Here is a 23,867-nt window from a genome sequence, read left to right on the forward strand (position 1 = left end):
AAATACTCGAGCTGAGATCAAAACCAAAATCTATAGACAGTGAGTCAAGTACGTTAACCATAAGGCCAGTTTACTACGATCTTTAAAAAGTGTTTTCAAATCTACTTATTCTTAACATAAGGAAGCTGTCATGTGAACGATTCACATTTGCACAACCGTGAAACAGTTGACAAACAGATAAAAATCCAAGTACAAATTTTTCAATTTTTGACCTCTTAGTAGCCCTTTTTCCGGATGAAAACCGATTAAAAAGTTTTTCATATGTCTGAATACACTATATACCAAATTTCAAGTAGAAAAATTCGTTGAGTATATAGGTTGAGAGTTGTTCTCATACACACACACACTGACACACACTGACACATTCTCACTTTTATAGATCTATAGATTAATAAGAACGTGCATTTTTATATTTTATTACATTTCACATTTTTATATGTTATTAATAAAAATGTATTTCAATTTTGTTTACAGATGTACCATCTTCTCCACGTGGACCTTTATCTGTTGACAATGTTACACACAATTCAGCAGATCTGTCTTGGAGAGCCCCTGAAACTGATGGTGGTGCACCAATCATTAATTATCTTATTGAAGTCTTCTCAGCAGATCGCCCATGGACGAGATGTGGAGTTGTTTCTCCTGGAACGACAAAATACACTGCTCTTAATTTGATTGAGGGCACTGTCTATCTTTTCCGCGTTAGTGCAATTAATTCAGAGGGCGTAAGCCAACCACTTGTGGCACTTGATGAAACCAAGCCGGTGAAGATGTTATGTAAGTATGGACTTTGAATAGACAATTATTGAACTATATCTATATTTATTCAACTAAATAATAATAATAAAAGTTGTTTTGTAAGCAGATAAAAAGCAAAAATAAAAAAATAATTGAAAATTGATAGTGCATATGTAACCATCGCAAGCATTTAATTGTTATGCCTGTGAACACGCTATTATTACTTACTGTTAAGCTTTTCCCAAACAACACAACAGTGAGTAGTGACAGTTCATTCACAACCATGTCCTTTTCTCCTCGCCACTACCTCTTTCTTACAAAAGAGACGTTATGCATTATTTTCATGGCAAGTGCTCGACTGAACTTCAATCTTTGGCCCTTCTTGTAAGACATTCACAAAAACCCATTTAACTACAACTAAATCATTGTTTAACTAATCAACTTCTGCCTAATTTCCACCGTTATTGATTATCACCGTGTTGTCTCACCAGTCACTTGACACTCTTTAACACTTATCCTTGAGTGCCTTTTGGGCTTTGATAAGTGGTTACCTCCTAGTAAAATTTTTTTTTAAAAACAACATTAATTGAATGCTGGTGGTGGTTGTGAACGCTTATTCACTGTTAGCTCTGGTGTTACTTGGGGAGGTTTCAGGAAGCTGCTGCCATTTTTTTTTTTTTTTTTTTTATATCTATGCACATTTTCTTCAAGATTCAAGGCAAAGTCTTTCCCTTCTGTATTCACTCTACCATATTGCCTAGCAGTGGACTACAAATACTTCTGATCTGCTATGGCTTGCGTGTAATAATCATACCATGATAAGGTAGACATGCAGCTGTAAATTGAAGGAAAATAGCCTTTCAACTGTGATTCATCAGAAACTTGGTATTGGAGGATTATTTATGCGTTACATGCATGGCGCCTCAGATGACTCGACCATGTAAAGCATGCCGCCATATGCAACAACTTCTTAACATACCTGGTTATTTTAGGTACTAGGGAATAGGTAGACTGAGGAAGACTTGGGTTAGAGCTAATCCTTACTCTAACCTGAGGAAGATCTGATATGACTGCATAAAGATTCATATAACTGCATGTAATGTGACTGACTGATGTTAACCCTTTAAATCGGACTGCATAGTGAACAGACGTGAAGCATTGCCTGGAATCCAGGATACTTTGCACATTATAAATAACAAAACTGGATTATTGCCATTATTATTATTTACTTACTAAGAGTTTCCGCCAAAGTCGTTATCTGTGATTGATCACTGACAATAACAAGTGGTGTTCCATGGAGTCCAAGTGACAAAAAGTCTTCCCCACATTTACAGCATTCTGAATCTCTTTTTATAACCATTGCAAATTACTTTGCGTTATCTAAGCAGCCGTTCACCATTGATTTCTTACTAACAATGACCCTAAGTCTTAACTGGAATTTGAATGGCATGAGCCTCCCCAGATTTATACTATGCTTTACTCTCTTCTAGTGGAGGACCAATTTGTGCTTTTTTTCCTAGATCTTTACAGTCTTCTTTACTCTTCACAAGCTTTTGTCACCACATGCATGCATGTGTGTGGAGAAGACGGCATTTTATCATTATAACTATTTATTACTAGTTGTCACACAGGTCACCATCAGTTATTGCTCACTAATAATGACCAGTAGTGTTCCCTAGAGTTTGAATGACATAAAGTCTCCCTGGACTTGCAGTACTTTTAACCTCTTTCAATAATCATTAAAAATCACTTTGCATAATCTCAGCAGCCAATTATCATTGGTTTCTCACTGGCAACGACCACTGGTTGGTTTGGGCAGCAAAAAGTCAATCCCAGTACTATGTGCATCATTCTAGTGGCGGTCTGATTGGTGCTCTCTCTCCTCATTTTTTTCATTCTCTTTAACCTTTCACAATTATTTCTGCCGTATTAACAAAGACTAATGTCATCACATTATGTGTGCATGTGTGTAATTTTTTTTTGGGGGGGGGTATCATTATTATTATTATTATTATTATTATTATTATTATTATTTTCCTTTACCTCAATAAGATTACATATTTTATTTAATTCTCAAAATTATTTTATCAACAAATTGATTTTTTTTCAACCATACAGATCCTCCTGGACCTCCGATTAATTTCTCAGCAATAAAGGTTGGACAAAACTTTGTTGACCTTGAATGGTTACCGCCAGTTCGTGATGGCGGCTCAAAGGTCACCAGATACATCATCAAAATGAAAGAAAAAGACGAATGGGTTAAAGTAACAACTGCCGAATCCTTTGACGTATCGACCAGAGTCAAGAATCTCAAAGAAAATACTGTATATCATTTTGCCATCTTTGCTGAGAATAAGGTTGGTGTCGGTGAGCCCTGTGAAGCCAAACCAGTGAAACCAACAAAAGAAATAGGTAAATATAAAAAGAAATAAGTTTTTTCGTTATCTTATATACAAAACTTCCAGGACCTGTGTCCCAGCGTTGCCCTGGATAGAATATAAAGAAATAATTTAAGTATAAAAAATATCTGTAAAATATTATAGCTTTTATTGTTATAATATAATAATGTAATAATTACATTGTTATTATATGTTTCACTTGATGCAATTCTAATTTATTTATTATACACATATGCGTATACATACATTTTTTCTTCTGTTTTCGTCAGATGTAAAGAAAGTAACTCATTGTGACAAAAAGAATAAAATGTTTTAATCATGTAATGTTTTATTTTTTTCCAGTTGCACCATCCATTCCAATTGGACCCATTGAAGTGATTGATGTCACATGTAATTCTATTACAATCAAATGGAAGCCACCCAAAGAAGATGGCGGTGCACCAATTACTGGATACTTGGTGGAAAAACGTGAGGCCACAAGGACAACATGGTCAAGGGTTGACGTTACTCCCAAGACTGAGCTATGCTGCAAAAATCTGATCGAAAAGATGGAGTATTATTTCCGTGTATTTGCAGAAAATGATTATGGACGTAGCCCACCTCTGGAAACTGATGGGTGTACACTTGCTAAAAGTCCATTTGGTGAGTTGAAAATATTACAAAGTACATGACTATGTCATTTAAGCTATTAAAATACTGTAAGTACATAGAAGATATTGCTAAGTCTGCTGCAAAGACGGAATGCAGCTTCTACCAAGCTAGAAAAGTTATCACATCAGCTAATATCTTATATTTCTACTAAGCCACTACTCATAAGGGCATGAAGTATTTTTCCCGTATCTGGGCTGATGCATCAATCATTAGACTTTTCTTCTTGAACAAGGTGCAAAAACAAATCCATAATCTAATAGGTTCTGCACTGTCTGACTCCTTCCAAAAACCTCTGCCTTTAATTCCTTCCAAAAACCTCTGCCTCCAACTCCTTCCAAAAACCTCTTACTCCGACTCGTTCCAAAAACCTCTTACTCCGACTCCTTATAAAATTCTCTGCCTCCGACTTCTTCCAAAAACCTCTGACTCAGTCTCCTTCCTAAAACCTCCAATTCCAACTCCTTCCAAGAGTCTCAAACTCCAATTCTTTCCAAAAACCTCTGACTCTGACTCCTTCCAAATAACTCCGACCCCTTCCTAAAACCTATGACTGCAACTCCTTCTAAAACCTCAGACTTTTTCTCAAACTTTTGACTCTGACTCTATAATCCTGATTTTTTGCAATTAAAATTAGAATATGACAATCTTTTTCCTACTCTGAATTTTCCATTATATTTTATCTTTGTGCCTACTTTTGCAGATGTTCCCTCTCCACCCATTGGACCTTTGGACATCACCAATGTCACAAACAATTCTGCTGATCTGGAATGGAAACCATCAGAAAAGGATGGTGGAAAACCTATTACTCAATACCTCATTGAGTTTAAGACAGTTGGAAGGACAACTTGGTCGACTGCTGGCTCTGTAGATGCTTCCACAACTAAATTCAAAGCAACAGATTTGTTTGAAAATACCGAGTACTACTTCAGAGTGGTCGCTATCAACTCAGAGGGAAGAAGTGCTCCCTTGGAAGCTCAGGATATAACTAAACCTATGCAGAAATTGAGTAAGTATAACCATAAAATATAGATATTTTTGTATAATTTCTTGTATGCATTTCGTTTTTAAGTGTTTTTTTCAATTGCGTATTCAGTTTTTAGGTTTTAACAATAGAGGATTTTTTTAATATTTTCATGCAGCCATTTGTAATAAGAACCTAATTTTTTCTTTAAGTTTGAGTTTAATTTATTTGTAAATTTGGTTTTGAAATAACAGGTAGGTTAAGAGATAATAACCAGTTTGTGTACAAGAAGTGTAAAAGAATTGTGATGGATGAAAACTCAGATGGTGACAAAATATAAATGGTTGATAGCGAAACAATCAAAGATCTATTTGACAAGTTGGAGACATGAAGGAATGCTATGGAAAGTAAAGACCTAAGAGTGAATGTTACTAAGAGTAAAGTTATGAACAATGATTGTGTAACATCATGCGGACCGCCGTGAGCGAAATGACATCATGGTACCTATTTACTATGCCTCCCCACGGGACAGAGTTAGACACCAGGGTCGTTTTTTAACGTGGAGAAAAGGTACAAACATAAAAATTGTCTCAGTCGTGAAGGATCTCTCCTCCACCGAAAGAGAACAAGAAATAGAAGTGCAGCATCTGAAGAACAGATACTACACTTTGATCTTGTCCCGAATGACATCATGGTAAAGAAAAAAGAAGGCTACAAAAAGGAGAGAGCACGTTTGAGAACGTGATCATGTTAGAGACGTGAATGACGTTTAAGATGATCACGTGAGAGACGTTACAGCCATAACGAGAAGTCATGCGTGGTTGGAAAATGAGGAAATAAATGATGTTGTACAACAACAAAAATAAGCGAGTTGAAATTTTTTCTATTCTTTATCTACTTTACGACTGAGGCTACAATGTGTTGGGTAATGTTATAATGGTAGCATTGGAAATCCGCCAGAAGGAGGAAAATCTGCCTGCTCAGTTTGTGGATTCGTTGTCACTCAATATTTTTGTGATACTTTTAAACATTGAGTACACACTACTGCTAAGTATAGAAGGGATAATTAGTTTGTGTGCAAGAAGTGTAAAACAATGGTGATGGATGAGAACTTGTATATGGAGAAAACATATTTGGATGGCAAAGCTATTGAAGTTGTCCAGAAGTGTTGTTAACTTGGTGATATCATTGTACCACAGAGTGGGACAGGTGCTGGTATAATTGCAAGAGTTAGAAGTTGTCCAGAGTAAGTTTGGGGAACTTCTGCCATTGCTAACTAGCAAAATGCTATCACTGTCGATCAAAAGAAGAGTTTATGTGCATAAATGTGATGGTGTATGAAAGTGAAATTTGGTCAGTGAGGTTTGAGGATATGTGTTGCATGGAGAGAACTTATATGAGAAAGATACAATGGATGTGTAATATGAGTTTAAAATACAAGCTTAGTTATTATAACCCAATAGGAAGATTAAATCTGGTCAGTATAAGGAGAAGTGTGCTGAACAGGAGACTTTGAAGGTATGATCACGTTTGAAAAATAGATGAGAGGTTTTAGGTTAGTAAATGAAGAACACTAGCTGGATCAGTTGGCAAGGGAGACTATGTGGGAAGAAGTGATAGAATGGATTTAAGAGAAAGAGGGATAAATGATGACCTAGCCAGAGATAGGTTAGTTTGGAAGTCAATTTCTAAAAGCCGTCCAACATTTACCAGCATGTAAAATAGATGTTAAACCAACAACAGTGAAGAAAAGAAAAAAAAATGGAGAAGAAAAAGAAAATGAAAAATAATTTTATTTTCTTAACATCTTTAGCATTTGCATTTTTATTACGATTTTATGAACAAAAGTGCCTGATATTTGATGCTATTCTCATTGTACTGATCTTTACATTTTTCAGGGGCACCTGGACCTCCAACAGATTTGATTCCAACCAAAGTTACCGAATCCTATGCTTGTCTGGAATGGAAACCACCAGTCGATAATGGCGGAACTCCTCTAACTGGCTTCATTATTCAGAAGTCGGTGAACAAACCAGGCGACTGGAGTAAGCTCACAAGTGTCGGCCCCTTCGAAACGTTCTGCAAAGCAGTGTCTCTTCAGCCAGATACAAAGTATTATTTCTCCGTCCGTGCTGAAAACAAGATCGGAGTCAGTGAACCCTGTGAAACTTCTCAGCCTGTTATTCCGAAATCAGGCCCAAGTAAGTTTTCCTTGTTTTTTTTTTTTTAAATAAAATAAATATATATCTTAAAATATAAGTTTAGTTTGTAAAAAGGTAGTTGAAGCCCTTTATGAAAATTTAGATATCTCCGATTTTTGTGACATTTTAACAATAACTATTCATAAAGATTTTCCAAATTTTAGTGTCTTTGAAGTATCTTGAAGGAGTTTTAAGGTTTCTAATAATAATAATAAATACAACTTCCCATTTAAAAATTAATATATTTCAGATTTTCATTGAATCTTATCCATAGCAAAATTTCTTGAATTTCATTTTCTTTCAGCTTAAGTCTTAAATTTTAGTTATTTTCTAGAATCAAAATCATGTAATGAATTTGATCAAAAATGGAATAGGGATTCTAGATATAAGGTCCAGTAGCATAATATATTGATTTTTAATTTACTCCAGGCAACGTAAAAGCAGTGTAAAACTATTCCGTTAGAAAAATTAATTTTACTCCTCCTGGGACGACTATTTTTCTAACTGTTGTGATCCAGTAATGGTCCGGAAGAAAAACATAAGTCGGTATTTAATGGAAACAAAATATATTGAACAGAAGAGCAAATACAAAAAAAAAAAATTAAAAAAATAAGGAGTGTGGTTATACGTCAGTCCGACTGCCATATTGTAATACTTGCGCATAACTGTGTGCTCAATCCAAGAAACATATTCTACTGGTCTTTATAGTAAGTGGAAGAATTCATTATCATCTGTAGGGTGGGAAGCCGACAACACTAGCGCAGCAATAAAAGTGTCATGATTTATAATTTACTTGTTAAAAATCTATTTAGAAATAAATTCCAAGTTTTAGCTCTTTTCCAAATCTATGTTCTCTATTTTCCAGCTGTGCCATCAAGACCAACTGGACCCTTAATTGTAACAGATGTCCAACGCACATCAATCAGCATAAAATGGAAACCTTCCTCGGAAGATGGCGGTTCTCCCATTACTGGCTATGTAGTGGAGAAACGAGCTGCATCCAGTTCTTTCTGGTCTCAGGTTTCTAAAGTCAATGCTTCTACCTTCGACTTATGTTGTCCGAATCTCCAGGAGAAAACGGAATACTATTTCCGTGTAACTGCTGTTAACAAAATTGGAGAGAGTGCTCCTTTGGAAACTAAGGATGCAACTCTTGCAAAAAGTCCATATGGTAAGTGCTTGGTTTTTATTTATCATCAATGGTTTAATTTCAATGATCTTGAAATAAAAAAAAAACTGTTAAAAGGGTTGTTTCTGATGAAAGTCATTAAACATTGAAATAATTTTACTATCTCATATGAGAATGAATGTCGATCTAAGGAGAGCCTTTTCTAGTGTCTATATAAGTTTACTTATAAAAGATCTACATATATGCTGAGTACTTTTGAAAAAATATTGGTTTTTAGTTCAATACATTTTACTTGATTAATATATATATATTTAAATAATGAGAAACTTTTTTTTCTTTACCTGCCCTTGAAGCGTTGCATATTAATTGAAGATTGAAAACATTAAGTATTTAAATGGATATGTTTGGAAGGCTAAATAAAACCCATTTTTTAAAGTAATATAAGCAAATAAATTTGTTTATTTAAAAAAAAGGCGTTGTTTTTAGCCTTCTAAATGTATCCATTTAAATACATAATTTTTAAAATTTTCATATGCATATTTATTTGTGCATACTATTTACAGTTTAAATTATATATATATATATATATATATATATATATATATATATATATATATATATATATATATATATATCGGTGCCAATGACTTGTCTCATCTAACAACTTTCTGTACACAATATATATATATATGCTAGAACGTTTTTATCTTAAATTCTATGCAATTGTGCAGAATCTAGAAGCTATGCACAAATAGAATTCAGTATAATAGTGAAATGAAGTAAATAATCTTCGATAATTATGAAAAGAAAATGGTAAGATAGTTTTATAGTCTGAGTGCAAAATAATATAGTGCTACTCATTCAATCCCGGGCAATGCTGTGTCTCCCTGTTTGTACCTTATAAACTTACTGTCAATTTTTTTTTTTTGTTATAAAAACAAATATGTTTAAACAATATTTCAGATGTTCCATCTCCTCCATTGGGACCTTTGGAAGTTGATAATGTCACCTATAATTCAGCTGACCTAACATGGAAGCCCCCGAAGAATGATGGCGGCAAACCAGTTACTGGCTACATTGTTGAATACAAGTTATCGTCCCGCACATACTATACCAAGGCTGATACCGTGTCCGGATCAACTTTGAACTACACTGTGAAATCATTGAACGAAGATTCACTGTATTATTTCCGTGTTATTGCTGTGAACGATGAAGGTCAAAGTCAACCTTTGGAGACATCTGACACCACCAAATTGCCAAAGAAAATGGGTAAGATTAATTTTGCTCAGTTCCTTAGATGCTAGGTTCGTACACATTAGAAATGATCTTTAAATTATAACGTAGTATTAAACAAAGTATAAATTATAAAATAATAAAAATGGTTTAAAAATGTCCCTTCTTCAAATTGACCTAATATTGACCATAAAATTTGTTTCTATAAAAATATTGCAAATTGAATTCTGTTGTCGCCTTGTATGAGGGAAATATTAAAGCCAAAAACACTGGTATAGTTAACAAAAGTGTGTTATAGAAGGTATGCGTCTGATTCTGAGGCCATAACTGTCATCAATTGCTGTTCCAATGTTTAATAATAACTGTATTTATTGTCTGAGAATCTAAAATGAATATATCTTTTTTTCTTCATCAGATCCTCCAGGACCTCCGATTTACTTACGATCAACCAAAGTTGGTGCTGACTTCACTATTTTGGAATGGAAACCACCTCGAACTGATGGCGGCTCCAAGATCACCCATTATATTATTCAGAAACGTCTGTCAAAGACTGATAAGAGGGAAGATGTTGGTAAAACCGAGAGCCAAAACTTAAATTACACTGCATCCGGACTCAGAGAGAAGACAGATTACTTCTTCTCTGTCTGTGCCAAGAATATGGTTGGAATTAGTGAACCTTGCGATGCAGAATATGCCGTTACTCCTATGAGACCACTTGGTATGTAATTGCTGTTTTTTTTCTTTTCCTTTCTGAAAGAATAACAGTATAGCTACATTTCAATTTCCAAATGTTTATTCTTCTTACAAGGATCTTCTATGAAATTTCTTTTTCCAATATTATATTGTCTTGTATATTTCTTTCTAAGCAAAAATATATTTTTTCTGGTGAGTATATTCACGAAAAGATTCGATATTGGCAATAATTGATTGTTTTTGCATAATATACCAAAGTTTTGATATACTGAAAGAACAGTTTGGTAAAAAAAATATATATTCGGAACTTGGAATGTATCTATACTGTTATTTTTTTACAAATGCTCTGTTGTTATATTTAACAAATGTTGAGCTTCTAAACAAAAAGGATTGCCATACAGAAAGATTGAAATATAATTGAAAAAGCATATGATATCAAAAAAAAGAACAAACTATATGTGTATATATATATATACAGACATATATATATATATATATATATATATATATATATATATATATATATACACACACACACACACGCACACACACACACATATATATATATATATTAAATTTATTTATACAAACATGGATGGCTACATATGTGCATACATGTTTCTGTAATCACCCGTTATTGGAGAGATTACGTCTTCAGGCCAAGAATTACCCTTGAAAACTCAGTCAGTTTTCAAGGGTAATTCTTGGCCTGAAGACGTAATCTCTCCAATAACGGGTGATTACAGAAACATGTATGCACATATGTAGCCGTCGATGTTTGTATAAATAAATTTAATATACCTGGTCTGTTTACTCATTGAGCACTTTTTAGTAGACACATGTTGTTTCATTGGATGTACTTCTAGGAAACTAAACTCTACTGCCATAATATATATATATATATATATATATATATATATATATATATATATATATATATATATATATATATATATATTAATCCATCATTAATAACGACTATATTTATTATTGCTCACATCACCACCACACCATCAAAAACGATCTATTTATCAGAATACTGAGAATATATAGGTCACAACACTTTACCTATGAGGAATATACTGTTATTCCTATGAAACCACTTGCATTTTTTCTTTTCATCATTTCTAAAAGTTTGTACATGCATATAAAATATAAATCCACAAATAATAACGACTACATTCACATCCACTCAATCAAAACAGCCACATGATATGTCTATACCCCAGAGCATTGAGAATATGTAGGCCTCCACAGATTACTAATGAATATAATATCATTGAACCCTCCCTAAAATCTTAAACAGTATCCCAAACATCCCTTGTACTTGTATCAGCTATTATACTGGTCGTGTTGAGCCAGTTTCCTCTGACCATTGCAGCTCACTTTTACTAATCCTGAGCTCAGTTATACGATATGGTGTGAATCCTGATTTCATAGTTGAAGACCAACTACTTGTGAGCCTGATAGTGCTGCCAGGTAGCATTTGATTATCAACGAATAATTTTTACTTAAAAACATAAGTTCTAACGTATATTGTCAATAAGGACCACACATGAATACATCATAGTTACTCTCTCATGCAAATACTATCATAAAATCTTACTAAAAACGTTTTAAAATTTATTATTCATGCATTCGCGTTCAACACAGAATTAAAGCAAAATATACCTCCACCCTCATTAATATGTATAAAAATTCTATTTTATATTCTTTATTTTTTAACTGTCTCTTTATAGATAAACCTTCAAAACCGAAAGGTCCAATCAAGGTGTTTGATATTCAACGCACAGCAGTTAGTCTCAATTGGAAATATCCTGAAAGTGATGGTGGATCTCCATTGACAAGCTTTATTCTTGAAAAGAAAGAAGCCAACAGGCAATACTGGGGACATGTAGAAACAGTTGATCCAAGCATAACATCTTTCTGTGTTCAGAGTCTCTCAGAAGGTACAGAGTATGACTTTAGAGTTATTGCTGTCAACAAAATTGGACATAGTGATCCACTACAGACTGAAGCAGCTACACTGGTTAAAAGCCCATTCAGTAAGTATTATTGAATAATTTATCATTTTAGCAATATATAAGTTTTATTTATAAAAAGTTAGATATGCATACGTTTATATCTATAGGATTCATGCCTAAACTAATTAACCAATCATTATCAACTTTGAAACACAGCCACTAGGCATAAGAGATGATAATGTAAGCTATATTTAATTGAATTTAGTTTTATGCAAAGGAATCAAAGAAGAGGTGGAAGCTCTTCATGAAAATTCAGATAACTCTGATTTTTGTGAAATTTTAATATCAATTAATAAATATTCATCAAATTTCATTTTCTTGGAGTATTTTAAAAGCGTTTTAGGGACAATAATATGAGCACGCCTTCCCATTTGTAAATTCTAATATTTAAAATTTGCATTAAATTTGATCCATAGTCATTAGACACCGATCAAGTAAGATTACTTCTTAAAAGGTCTTAAGCTTACACGTTAAATTTTAGACATTTTCTAGAATGAAAATCATGTAATGGATTTTGATCAAAATTAGAATAAGGATTCTAGATATAAGGTTTAATAGCATTATATCTTGATTTCTAACCTTCGTAAGGGGACATAAAAGTGATGTAAAACTGTTTTGTTCATGTAATTTACTTGTCCTGGGACGGATATTCTTTTAGTTTATTATAAATGTAATTAGTTTATTAATCATAAATCCTTGATGTACAGATACAAATATTTGTTTTGTATTTGTAAAAAAATCTTCAATCTAAAATATTTCGATCAAAATTCAATTAACAAGTTTCTAATTTATTTTTATTAAGTATCGTCTTAAGTAGTATAGTTTCGCTTTCAAAGATAATAATTCTCATTATTAATAAATAAGACGATGTGCAATAAAAGTAGGGGTGGGGTATCAGCTTCAGACAGACAGATACATAATCTCCATTATTTATAGGTTCTCCATCAGTAGAAACAGAGGAAAAACATTGCGATATTCAAAGAAGCTTGAAAGTACATTGTCAAATAATCTATCAATAGTATAATTCCGACTTCAGACTGACAGATACATAATCTCTATTATTAATAAAATATCCTCCTTTGTGTATGCTTATAAATTTCTGTCATCTAATAAACATTTCATCATCAATATCTTCATTTTTAGATGTTCCTGGACGTCCCAAAGGTCCATTGGAGGTTACTGGTATAACGCATGATTCTGCTGATTTGCAATGGAAGGCACCCGACCAAGATGGTGGTACTCCGATTACCAAATACATCATTCAAGTGAGATCTGCAACTCGTTTGTCCTGGTCACACGTTGGAGACGTTGATGCAAACACTAATGTGTTTAGAGTCCTAGGTTTGAACGAAGGTACAGAGTATTACTTCCGCGTCATTGCTGTCAATCAAGAAGGAGAAAGTCCTCCACTCGAAACAACTGATGTAACCATACCCAAAAGGAAAATTCGTAAGTGGAACTGATTTCTTATTCCACAAAAAATAAAATCTAAAATTGTAGAATTTTAAAGTAAAAAAAATATTCACATCTTGACTTTCATCTTCATACATTGCCTTCGCATTCGGAAAAATACAATTTATCATGTTTCTATCACCATTATTCGTGGAAACACCCTGAGCCTGCTCTCGGCCTGTCAAGCCAAGAGAGCATCTTTTGAAATTTTCTGATGATTGCAAGCTGGTTTCAGGGAGGGTCATTTTATTAATTAATTATTATTTGCTTCCTCATATTTTTCACAATTTCTTTTAAGTTAGCTATTATTTAATGTGTGTTGTTACATTCTTGAAATCTTATTGGCGTTTAATATTTCTTCGTTTTGATTAGTAGTTCTTGCCTTTGTTTATTGTAAAAAAATCTTTGATTCGATTATTTGTAGTTAATATATTTGCTTTATTTACATGTATCATGTCTTTGTTTGCGTTGAAAGTTTTCATTGGAATATGGAATTGGAAAAATCATAAGCTTTAAGGTATCAGATGTGGTATCAAAATCAGAAAACATTTCTTCTGCATACTGCAGAATATGATCCATCATATATCTATTCTTTCCTGTTCTTCGAGATAATATGGCGCTCAATTTATTCTTTCAATTTGTATATATTTCATTATTTTTATTTCAGTTCCTCCTGGACCTCCACTTAATCTTATCGCATCCAAAGTCGGAAAGAACTTTGTTACATTGGAATGGAAACATCCAAAAGAGAACGGAGGCTCAAAGATAACTAAATACACCGTACAGAAAAGAAAGAACAAGAAAGATGCATGGGAAAAAGTAATGGTTATTGGCGCTTTGGATCTTAGCTGGAAAGTTACAGATCTGGAAGAAAATGTTGGGTATTATTTCGCTGTAATTGCTGAAAATGCCGCTGGCCAAGGACCACCTGCAGAAACTTTGGATATTATAACACCAAGAAGAGAAACAGGTTAGATCCAAAATCCTTTCAAACCTTAAAAATCTTGCGTGGAGGGGATGGATTTCTACAACCACATGATTAGTATATCAGATTTGCATTGAATTTGATTCGCAGTTATTAAGTTCCAATTAAACTAGATTCCATAGATTTCAATTTTTTTCCTAAGACCCTTTAAGCTTTAAATTTTAGGCATTTTCTAGAATCAAAATCATGTTACGGATGTTCATCAAAATTGGAATAAAGATTCTAGACATAAGGTTTTCGAGAATTATATCTTTATTTAAATCTTAGTAAAGGATATAAAAATGGTGCAAAACTGTAATGTTTAAGGAATTAATTTTACCCTTCCTGGGACGGACATTTTCTAGTATCATATACTGAATTATTATAGATAATTATAAATAGGGCTGTGACCACAGAATATTCTTTTGACTCTCAAGTATATATCCGACACAGTAAGACACAGTCAATCCACCGAGAATCACATCAGTCTATATAAAAACATATGATATTAACGGATATGTACTCAAGAGTCAAAACAATAAAAAAAATATGCTGTTGTCACAGCCCTAGTTAAAAACCGTTTGAAACTATTTTCACTTTAAAATGTGTTTTATATTTATTTTATTGTTGTACTTTACTCTTAAAAATCAACATTCTTAATAAATCTATTATTTTCAGTTGTGCCTTCTCCACCAATTGGACCATTGGAAGCATTTGATGTTGACCGCACTGCTATTAGTATAAAATGGAAACCACCAGCTGACGATGGTGGCTCACCACTGATTGGCTACATCGTAGAAAAGCGGGAAACCTCTCGAACAACATGGTCAAAAATTGAAAACGTTGATGCTAAAACTACTCAGCTACGTTGCAAGAATCTTATTGAGAAAACAGAATATTTCTTTAGAGTTATTGCAATTAATGCAGTTGGTGCCAGCCAGCCTTTGGTTACAGACGAAACTACTTTGGCAAGGAGTCGATTTAGTAAGTACTCTTACATTTAACAAAAAATGCTTTCGAACTTTTAATTCATGTCATTAATTTAAAAATGCTTACTGTATTTTATTACATAACCCTCACAGGATATTTGCATCCTTTCTGGATACATAATCCTTCCATATTGTTCAGTACTTTTCCAACATTTCCAACATTAACAAAGAAAACTATATCGTTGCAAATCTGGTCAATCCAGCACCAGAGGTTGGTCTACAATAAGGTTTTTATCTGAAAATTCTTCCTAGAACCTCTTCTGACAATATAACAAAATCAGTTCATTCTTCATTTTCTGATAATCTTTAAGATCTAATTTCGAAACCCAAGACTTCCTTTAATTCATATAATCCTACAGTGATTCAGACGAATTTTGCTGACCATGAATCTCAAAGAGTCATTTTCAAAAACTGCGCTCATCCTCTGCCTTTAACGTTCAAGTCACAAAGGCATATGAACCCTTTTTCTTGCACACTCTTACTGAGAAAGTCGGAGACGCCATTATTACTATATCAAGGATTTGTTATCGACAATCAGTCTAACAGAGATGAGCCTATGACCGATGGTGGTCTTTCTGACTAAGGTATGGCTCTGGGTAGTCCTAGGTGGTCCACTCTCCCAAACCTTACTTTCTCTCTTTGGGAAAATATGAGTCTATAACTAACTGGGGAATACCAACTGGTTTGGTGAAGCACTTTTGTGAAGCCAGAGTATGCTACTTCTTGCCTGCTGATCCCCCAAATCTAACTTTCTGACCTTGTGCCAAATCTTCCTGCAATGGAAGAGAGGTAAATAATCAGAAGCGTATGTAGTTATTTGAATCACAAATGCGTTGTACAGCATAAGTAAATCTTTTCCGCTATGGATTATATTCTTTAATCTGTCAAAGGCAGTAGAAGCTAATGCAATCCTTTGCTTTTGAGATATTTGAAATTGAGGACCCAAGAAAACTCAAATTATAGTTTATCGTAAAATTAAAAAAATTAATTGTAATTTATTAGATTATGTTCTTAATAAAACATCTAATATGTTACTAAAGTCACTGGATAAATGATTAGATCATTCTACTGCTCCAGAAAATATGTGACTCCGCGACCTACATAAGAGTTAGATATGCCTTTAAAAAAGCAGAAATCAGATATTGGTGGTGGGGGGGGGCACTACTTAAAGCACTCTCTATTGCGTAGGCAGAGTTCAAAATAAATTTTGAAATTTAGTGAGGAATTATCTTTTCTCTTCCTTATAAGCCTTTTATCATGAAAGAGACGTTGCTGCTCTCTCTCTCTCTCTTTCTCTCTCTCTCTCTCTTTCTATCTCTCTCTTACTCTCTCTCTGCTCTGCATTTTCAATGGAAGATGCTCGACTACATTCTAATCTCTAGTTCCTCCTTCTAAGACATTCACAGTAAAAAGTCGTTTTTTAATCTATTATATAAAGAAGAGATGTCAGTGTGATTGTGTGTGTGCATGTTTGTATGCCTGCTAAAACTTTTCTCATACACATCATATACGCACCAATTGGGAATTGTTAGAAAGACCGATCTGTCAGATTAATAATGTCGAAAAATTGGGTTAAAAAGTGGTTCATTATTTCGTGTAGAAATTGCGTATTATTTCAAATGGGGGTCTCCTAAAATCGTCTCTTTCCAAACGATTTCAACAACTGCACATACGTTAACCATTGTTCTCTGAATTAGTTTAAATACGAGAATTTCCAATGTGATTTCGTAACGAGCGCTGTGTCCCAATGAACTGGGAAGTTGCCTCATGACCATTAGTTTTGAGGTTCGCGCACGCCTACAGGTGGACTTTTGTTTTTGCGTATAAATAGTAATTTGGGCGGCTAATTATATTACAACAAAATACAATTTCCTTGTTTCGATTTTTTTATCAGCGGTTTAAATCAACTGAGGATTAAATTTTTATTTATAAGAAAGAAAAATTCAAATCCAATTACAATTTTTTAATTAAAGCAAAGAAAAAGAAGCTTTCTTTCATTTTCATTTTTTTGACAACTTAAAACTTCTTTAATTCATACGACAATTTGGGATGCTTAAACCAAAGCAAAAATATTAAAAACAAAATAGCTGATGATTCAACGACTTTTTAATGAAACTAAGTTTATAACATTAACTGTGCCTGAGCTAATCGTCGATAACTTCTTCCATTTAAAATAACGATAATTTGCGATATCACAGTAACTGCGGTAAAAGGGTTTGGTTACTAACTTCAGTTATGCAATTTCGCGCCCGGCACGCGTTATTTTATTTATTTATTTATTTTTATTTATTTATTTTTATTTATTTATTTTTCGTGCTTACAAAATTTTGCTTTTGGTTTCGCTTTTGATTGAAATTGTTACAATTTATCATATTTAGGTGGCTTTACGACAGACCAATGCCCCATCCCGCTGTCACATTATTTTTACAACCGGACAACGCTCCCCCCCTCGCCCTAGTTGTTACACCCCACCTCCCTGGACAACATCGGGCGCATTATAAGTAAAAGTGTTTATATAGAATGAAAGCTAGTATAAAATAAATCATTTTCATAATGCAGGCTTTTTGATGTATTTGTGTATGTTTAAAAATAAATTTTATAAATTATTTCTCCTTTTTTTTCAGCTGTTCCTTCTCCACCATTGGGTCCATTGGTTGTTACCGATGTCACTCACAACTCTGCTGAACTTGAATGGAGACCACCAGCAAGCGATGGAGGAACACCTTTGACCGGATACCTTGTTGAATACAGAAATATGACCAGGTCAACATGGGCCAAGGCGGGAACTGTGAACGAAAATACAACTAAATTTTCACTGAAAGACTTGTTCGAGGATACGGAATACTATTTCCGAGTAACTGCGATGAACGCTGAAGGCAACAGTCAGCCTTTAGTTACAGATGATGTCACGAAACCAACAAAGGATTTGCGTGAGTTAATTTTAACAATAAGATTATTTTTGCTCATATATCACTACCGTCCTCTCCCTTCCAAAATAAGGAGAAGGTAATCCCTAGAAGAATATCATACTCTTCCAAAAGGAAGAGAATATAACCATCCTAAATAGTATATATATATATATATATATATATATATAACAAGGCGAAACAAACATATAAAAATCTGTCTTTGTTCCCAAGAAGGATGTAATGCCTGGGAGGCTAGTATCATAAAGAACGAACTTATACTACACTGCTCTCCTCCTAAAAGAGTTAATGCTTAGGGGAATGCTATCATGATGAACAAACATATGCTACACTGCCCCCCATTCAAAGGAGAAGTTAATGTCTGGTACGATGGTATCATGAAAAATGAATAGGCACTACACTATGAGGAGGTAATGCCTTAAAGGATAGTCTCGTGACAACAGAAGAGACACTGCACAATTACCCCCTCCCTGAATTAATTATTGATAGTACATTAGTCTGAAATAATATAGTCAACTGAATTGACCATGAAAATGTAACTGAGGAAAAGGCAACCCAAAGAAAGAATAACTTCGTCTAAGATGACTTCAAGCACATAAAGAGAAACGAGATAGAATTTCATAGAGAAAATTAGTCTGTACCGCGATGGCCAACATGCAACCAACATCTGATGTAAAAAAGACATGTTAAATGCTGCTGAAAAAGAAGAAAGATTTTGAAAAAACAGTTTTAATCTTTATAAATCTTTTATTTCATATGAATAGGATAATTCTATCATTGGCATTAGTTTCCCCCGATATCTTTCTAGTTATAATTCTATCTAGAAAGACATTGGGTACTCACGAAATGGACAATGTGAAGGTTGTCAACATCATAAGTGTTTCTATAGAATGAACTGAATTTGAAATTGGTATACTCTGGTTGTCCGCCCATGTTGTTAACCACTTAACCATTTCTCATTTTGGTAAATTATTGAACTGAATAACACCGGGCTGCTCCAATCCTTACCCAGGTTGCTCCACCCCTATAAAGTTGGTCCCTATCACAGTAGCCTCATGCTTCAGTACTAATATGGATTAACAAATAAAAAAGATCTTATTTGATTTTTATCTTTTATGTTTCCATGTAAATTTACATATATATTTTTTCTTAACCATCAGATCCTCCTGGACCACCCATCAACTTGAAATCTTCTAGAATTGGACAAAGCTTTATTGAAATAGAATGGGACCCCCCGAAATATAATGGTGGTACACCAATTACTAACTACATAATCAAGAAATCTGAAGATAAGCCTGGCAATTGGGTTAAAGTTTCAACTACCAGCGTTTATGAGACGTATTGCCGTGCAACCAAGTTGAGAGAAGGAGCAAACTACTACTTCCAAGTGACTGCGGAAAACAAAGTTGGTGTCAGTGAACCATGCGAAAGCAAACCTCTGTCTACTATTAAAGGAGCAGGTCAGTGTTCAATGATTTTTTATATTCATGCATTATTTTTAAACTAGTGGAACATCGATCAAATGAAAATATTTCATCAAATGTTCAAAGATAAGGAATATATTAGATGTTATTCCTTAATTCATGGAGTTTCGAAAATTTATACTTTTCTCATCAGAGAAAATAAATAGTCCAGTAGTCTAATGGTCAAGGATTTTTCTTTATTATAATTCCTTGTTTGAATTTTTGATAGATTAATACATTATAATTTATTATTTATTTATTTCCAACATTTAATGCAGAAACAAAATCTAAATTGTTTTTTTATTGTTTCTTTTTAAAGCGGTTCCATCAAGGCCAATGGGTCCACTTACAGTTACCGGTGTCCAGCGTGATGCTATTAGTATCAAATGGAAACCTTCCGAAGATGATGGTGGATCTCCTATCACTGGTTATATTATTGAAAAACGCCCATCGTCTAACAAATATTGGTCTAAAGTTACCAAAGTAGATAGCAACACGTTGACTTATTGTGTGAAAGGACTTCAAGAGAAGACGGAATATCATTTCCGAGTCATTGCTGAAAACAAAATTGGACAGAGTGAACCTTTAGAAACTAAAGACGTTACAATGGCAAAGAGTCCATACGGTAAGAAAATTTATCTTTACTAATAGGGAAAATATACTTTCTCTCTTTCAACTGATATAACACGCTCTGTCTTTGATCCCTTTCCCATACTTAGGGACAAAAGTCAAAAGCTAAATTTAATCAGTAAATAAGGGAAAATATACTTCCTCTCTTTCAACTGATATAGCACGCTCTTTCTCACCCTTTTCCATAAGCCAATATTACTTTGATTTAATCGGTAAATAAAAGAAAATACTTTCTCTCAATTGAATTATCATAGTTTTTCTTACAATTTCCCATCCTTAGAGACAGAAGTTAATATAAACTAACTTTAATCGGTAATGAAGGGAAGTTACACGTTTTCTCTTTTAACTGATATAACACACTTTTTATCACACTTTCATATATTTAGACAAAAAAATACTATAACTTAAATTCAATCCGTAAATAAAGGAAAATGTATATATGTATGCATATTTTGGAATCATAAATATTTCATGCTCTATCTTTAAATGTTTGTAATCTTAATACATTTATCTATATTTTTTTGTTGTTGTATTATTAAATGATAATACCTGTATTTTGTAGATGTGCCCTCTCGTCCAATTGGTCCTTTGGAAGTTGATAACGTCACCCACAACAGTGCTGATCTTAGCTGGAAGCCATCAGAAAGTGATGGTGGCAGTCCTATCCTTGGATACGTTGTTGAATTCAAACAAGCCACTCGATCGTTCTGGACTAAATCTACTACGGTTGATAGCAATACTTTCAAAGTTAAAGTAACAGGTTTGATTGAGGATACTGAATATTACTTCCAAGTCATGGCTTACAATGCAGAAGGAAAGAGTAAACCTTTGGAAACATTGGATGTTACTAAACCAACAAGGAAACTTGGTAAGTTTTTATTTTTTGTTATGTTTCGCTTTCTCCAAGTTTTGTAAGCCTTACTACTTCCGGTTAGACTAGACTGCACACTGACATAATCATTCTCATACCAGTTTTGTAAGCCTTACTGCTTCCGGTTAGACTAAACTGCCCACTGACATAAGCATTGTAAGCCTTAGTACTTCCGGTTAAACTAGACGGCACACTAGCATAAGCATTCTCATGACAGTTTTCAGCCTTACTACTTTTGTGCTAGTTTATAAGAAATTGAAAGCAAGTGTTTTGTTTGTGACGTCATCACAAAAAGATTAGACAGGCTCGATGTTGCTTAACTTTTGTAATCTAAGGAAAACTTGTGTGGCAATGTGTATACTTCGTAAGATGATTGTTAAAATAAAATCATATTGCAGTTTATGTTTAAATGTAGATGTATAGAATTTAATATTTTCATGGTAGTTTATTTATAAAGTAATTAAAAAAAAACACTTATAAACTACTTTGAAAGAAAAAAACTAACATTTTCATTAAAACAATTACATCAAATAAGTTTAGTGTATTTGGGCTACTAGCCCAAACACACTAAACTTATTTGATGTAATTGCATTCCCTTTGAAAATAATTAGTTTGACATTGGAGACACTGATCGCATAGTTTCAAACTTTCATGTTCGCATGTGATTTTGAATTCAAAAGTGAGACTAACCTTCTTATAAGCACAACTTTCAAACAGGATGGACATTCTGTCTGACGCTGCTCATTATCATAGGTTTAAATCTTAAATAATTGACTGACCGACTATCCAGTTGTAGATAGGTTTTTGGACGCCTGTTCACACATCTGTTCGACATTTAGTTCTAATTATTGTATCCCTCTCATGAAATTGCTAAGCTTTCAAATCCTGCTTGATAACTGCAGCCCAGGTTTTGCATAAACGGCTAATACTAATTAAGTCATCAACTTCCATGATTCAGGCTCTGTTTATCCACTTATTATTGCACTTGACATGGCCAAACCGATGGAAATACTTCTTCAGTAGTGATACATCCAGTGGTGGGATGTACACTATACTACATCATTTACAGCATAATCACATTGACACACCGATTCTTGTTAAATCACCAAAATTAAGCAATGTTGAGCTTGGTCAGTACCAGATGGGTAACCATTTGAGAATACCAGGTGCAGTATATAGAAAGACGTCAACACCCCTATGCAAAAACTGCAAAAACATAACGTCATTCTCTCCCTTACTGGGGATATATAAGCATGTGGGTATCGCTTGTGAATTTGACATTCTTCTGAAACTTTCTCCTCTGGAGAAAGCTGGCTTAATCCACATAGGACGAGAGCTGCTTTGGAATTTTGGGACTTCAGAACACTACATTCCATGCATTCGTACATTTTTATGCATAATTTTAACAACTCTTGCATTTTAATATAATTATGGGAGCCTTAGATTCCGCTTTTACATTGCATTTTCATCTCGACTCCAACAAGTTATTTCATGTCCGGTCGGCATTACTAACTGACTAATTTTGCATTAAAATATCAAGTTTTAAAAATAATTTTTTTTTTATTCTTTGAATAATTATTCATTTGTTATTCTTACTTTCCTCCTCAGATCGTCCTGGTCCTCCTGTACATTTGCGTGCCACTAAAATCGGTCTTGACTTCACTGTTTTGGAATGGAGACCACCTTCACATGATGGTGGCTCAAAGATCACACATTACGTCATCCAGAAACGTGAGAAACTCACCGAGGAACGAAAGAAGATTGACTCTGTTACAAGCCATGAACTTAGCAGCCATGTCAAAGGACTCAAGCAAGATATCGATTATTATTTCTCTGTTTGTGCTGAGAATAAAATCGGATTAAGTGATCCTTGTGATACAGAAAATCCTGTAACACCAAGAAAAATTTCAGGTATGCATATTTTGTGTGTGTCTCCATTTACTTGAAGAGTAGAGTTATTTACTTGCCTCCCCACGATGAATAGACTTAGATACAAGATCAGTTTATTTTTAAAAAAAAAAAGGCAAAAATATAGTGTGCCTCAGACTAAAAGGATCTATCATTGCAGTCAACACAATACAACATTTACTCTAAGAGTTATCCTACTTAAAATATCCCCAATTGTTGAAAATATAATTTGATTCATAAGTGACCTTGCTTGTGTGTGTGTGTGTGTGTGTGTGTGTGTGTGTGTGTGTGTACACAGAATGATCTCTACCAAACTACTCTGTCAACAATTTAGGGTGTGATAAAGGACTTGACTGAACACCATGAATGATATCATGCTAATACTTGAGATTCATGTAGAATACCAATAGTGAAATAATAAATAAAAAATATTTTGTTTAATATATTAAAAATAAAATAAAATAGTATTATGCAAGTTCTTGAACTATGTAAAATACATAAAAAAGTATTAATTTTAAAATTCATTTAATTAAAGAATTTTTATTTAATTTGATATATTGGTAAAAGATGAACATGGGACTAGAACCATGCAGAAGCGAGTTATGAAAGAGGGATGGGGCTTATATACTGGAGT

At 33.7% G+C, this 23,867-nt stretch overlaps 1 protein-coding gene across 12 annotated transcripts in view; it reads left to right on the top strand.

Annotated features, from left to right (window-relative positions):
* LOC145241637 (titin-like) overlaps positions 1–23,867 on the top strand; it is a 698,616-nt gene that overhangs the window by 501,107 nt on the left and 173,642 nt on the right. For all 12 annotated transcript variants that reach the window (XM_080104717.1, XM_080104725.1, XM_080104729.1 and 9 more), the window contains 17 exons: positions 475–777; positions 2,857–3,150; positions 3,480–3,779; positions 4,489–4,794; positions 6,648–6,950; positions 7,816–8,121; positions 9,043–9,348; positions 9,728–10,030; positions 11,745–12,050; positions 13,173–13,478; positions 14,149–14,451; positions 15,124–15,429; positions 18,059–18,364; positions 19,522–19,821; positions 20,144–20,449; positions 21,017–21,322; positions 22,934–23,236. In XM_080104717.1, the coding sequence (XP_079960843.1) occupies positions 475–777; positions 2,857–3,150; positions 3,480–3,779; positions 4,489–4,794; positions 6,648–6,950; positions 7,816–8,121; positions 9,043–9,348; positions 9,728–10,030; positions 11,745–12,050; positions 13,173–13,478; positions 14,149–14,451; positions 15,124–15,429; positions 18,059–18,364; positions 19,522–19,821; positions 20,144–20,449; positions 21,017–21,322; positions 22,934–23,236 (5,163 nt within the window). The remainder of the gene's footprint in view (positions 1–474; positions 778–2,856; positions 3,151–3,479; positions 3,780–4,488; positions 4,795–6,647; positions 6,951–7,815; positions 8,122–9,042; positions 9,349–9,727; positions 10,031–11,744; positions 12,051–13,172; positions 13,479–14,148; positions 14,452–15,123; positions 15,430–18,058; positions 18,365–19,521; positions 19,822–20,143; positions 20,450–21,016; positions 21,323–22,933; positions 23,237–23,867) is intronic.

The sequence above is a fragment of the Euprymna scolopes genome, chromosome 20, assembly GCF_053919585.1.
Source record: "Euprymna scolopes isolate OS-2025 chromosome 20, ASM5391958v1, whole genome shotgun sequence".
NCBI classification, from domain to species: domain Eukaryota; kingdom Metazoa; phylum Mollusca; class Cephalopoda; order Sepiida; family Sepiolidae; genus Euprymna; species Euprymna scolopes.